We start from the raw sequence: 2,523 nt of genomic DNA, 5'->3' as shown, positions 1-2,523 counted from the left end.
GGCTGCACCAGCTTGCATTCCCACCAACAGTGTAGGAGGGTTCCCTTTTCTCCACATCCTCCCCAGCATCTGTCATTTCCTGATTTGTTCATTTTAGCCATTCTGAGTGGTGTGAGGTGATATCTCATTGTGGTTTTGATTTGTATTTCCCTGATGCCGAGTGATATGGAGCAGTTTTTCATGTGTCTGTTGGCCATCTGGATGTCTTCTTTGCAGAAATGTCTGTTCATGTCCTCTGCCCATTTCTTGATTGGATTATTTGTTCTTTGGGTGTTGAGTTTGCTAAGTTCTTTATAGATTCTGGACACTAGTCCTTTATCTGATATGTCGTTTGCAAATATCTTCTCCCATTCTGTCAGTTGTCTTTTGATTTTGTTAACTGTTTCCTTTGCTGTGCAAAAGCTTTTGATATTGATGAAATCCCAATAGTTCATTTTTGCCCTTGCTTCCCTTGCCTTTGGCGTTGTTCCTAGGAAGATGTTGCTGCGGCTGAGGTCGAAGAGGTTGCTGCCTGTGTTCTCCTCAAGGATTTTGATGGATTCCTTTCACACATTGAGGTCCTTCATCCATTTTGAGTCTATTTTTGTGTGTGGTGTAAGGAAATGGTCCAATTTCATTTTTCTATGTTACTGTTATAATGGCATTAAGACCAATATAATTCAAGCTGGACTACATTCATTTTTTTTTTCATTTTTTTAATCTTATTTTAAAATAGACATTTTTGTGGGCCCCAAACATATCCTAGGCCATAGACACTGCACACACTGTGCCTAATTAACAAGTCTGCTCTGCCTACTAATTAAGTACCAATAAAGGCATTTTGGAATTAGCACAGGTATAAAACGTGGGACCTAAAACTTGAAACCCATCTCTTTCCAAACTTTTTCCACTATCAACATTCAGTGAGAAGTTTCTCCTTTCTTGGTGGCTTGTATGCATCTGGGTTTAACGAACAGGAACTCTGAAGCCAGATAAAACTGGGTTCCAGACAGCAGCTTGCACACTTTCCAGCTGTGTGAACCAACTGGTCTTCATTGAAAGCTTCAATGTCAGGATGTGTGTAAGAGCACTTAGCACAGCGTCTGGCCCATAAGAAGTGCCTCATTATCATGCTAGCAGTGCCAATGAATGTTCCACACAGAGGCAGTATGGCATGGGCACTGAGAGTGCAGGCTTCGGAATCAGGCTGCCTGGGTTTGGATCTGGTCTTCAACTAGCAGTGTGACCTAGGCAAATAACTTGCTCTCTCTCTGCCTCTGCTATCTCCTGTATGAAGAGGGAAAAACACTAACTCTCTAGATGATTCCTGTAATATTATTCTTTATCTTGCCATTTTCATAACATGTAAAATCTGCTCCCCCCTACTCATTTATTTGTTTCAATTTTTAAAAACTGACTGTTCAAAAAAGAAAATTGCAACCTTAAGGAAAATTTGCTTGAATAATACAAAAATGTCCTGAATTTCCTTTTCTTGGATTCTCTAATTGTTTTAGATTTACTCCACCGCCCATGCTGTCTGTACACATTCCTGTTATCATTAGTCAGGCAAATGATAGACATGATATTCCATCATCCCTAAATACTCCAGTGTGTTTCCAAAAACAAAGACATTCTCCTGCAAAATCAGCATCTAAACTTCCCAGTCAGCACAAGCAGCTCCAATGCACAGATCCCTTTCAAATTTCCCAACTTTGCCCTAATGTTTCCTTTTTTTCTGATGCCTCTTCGTCCTTCAAAGAGCCCAGACCCAGGCCAGAGACACTGCAGTTTACAGTGGACATGTTCCACTTTGCTAATGACTCCAGAAACATGATCTATATCACGTGCCATCTGAAGGTCACTCTGGCAGACCGAGTCCCGGACCAGCTAAACAAAGCCTGTTCCTTTATCAAGTCCAGCAGGAGGTGGTCGCCGGTAGAAGGCACTGCTGACATCTGTCGCTGTTGTAACAAAAGCAGCTGTGGCCTTCCAGGCCGTTCCAGGAGGCTGTCCCGTCTAGAGAGAAGGGGGCGCAAGTCTGCTTCCCAAACCCGAAATCGCAGGCATGTGACCGAAGAAGCGGAGATCACCGTGGGGCCTCTGATCTTCCTGGGAAAGGCTGGTGATCCTGGGGCGGAGGGGTCCACGTCCCCTCACGCCTCTGTGATGCTGGGCTTGGGCCTGGCCACGGTGCTCTCTCTGACTCTGGCTACCCTCGTCCTGGTCCTTTCCCGGAGGCGCCGCGCTGCTTCCCGCTCTGTGATCTGCCCTGTGTCTGTTCCCCAATAAAAGAAGAAAGTGGCTGAGATTTATTTTGCAATTAGTTGTCTTTAGATGTCACTTCACACTCCTCAAGTTTGGAACAGGACCACAGGCTTTCCCTGTAGTTTATGCCCTTTATACTTTTAAGGGTTGAAGACTTTTTATTCTGTAGAATGACCTTCCATCTGGGTCCACCCAACATTGCGTCATGATCACACTCTCACTGTACATTCTTGGCAGGAATACCCCAGAAATGGTGCTGTGCTCTTTTCTGTGCATCAC

General features: G+C 44.2%; 1 protein-coding gene across 1 annotated transcript; it reads left to right on the top strand.

Moving 5' to 3' along the window:
* Nucleotides 1-1,509: 1,509 nt before the first annotated feature.
* On the top strand, nt 1,510-2,273 carry LOC116588923 (zona pellucida sperm-binding protein 3-like). The gene has a single exon (XM_032340679.1). The coding sequence runs from the start codon at nt 1,510-1,512 to the stop codon at nt 2,266-2,268; it is 759 nt and encodes a 252-aa protein (XP_032196570.1). The 3' UTR covers nt 2,269-2,273.
* Nucleotides 2,274-2,523: the final 250 nt, after the last annotated feature.

The sequence above is a fragment of the Mustela erminea genome, chromosome 1, assembly GCF_009829155.1.
Source record: "Mustela erminea isolate mMusErm1 chromosome 1, mMusErm1.Pri, whole genome shotgun sequence".
NCBI lineage: Eukaryota > Metazoa > Chordata > Mammalia > Carnivora > Mustelidae > Mustela > Mustela erminea.
Note: the sequence above shows the minus strand (reverse complement) of the source record. Positions and strands in the feature narration are given on the sequence as shown.

Coding starts and splice junctions, on each gene's coding strand:
- LOC116588923 (XM_032340679.1), top strand. CDS start 1,510: ATGCTGTCTGTACACATTCCTGTTATCATTAGTCAGGCAAATGATAGA.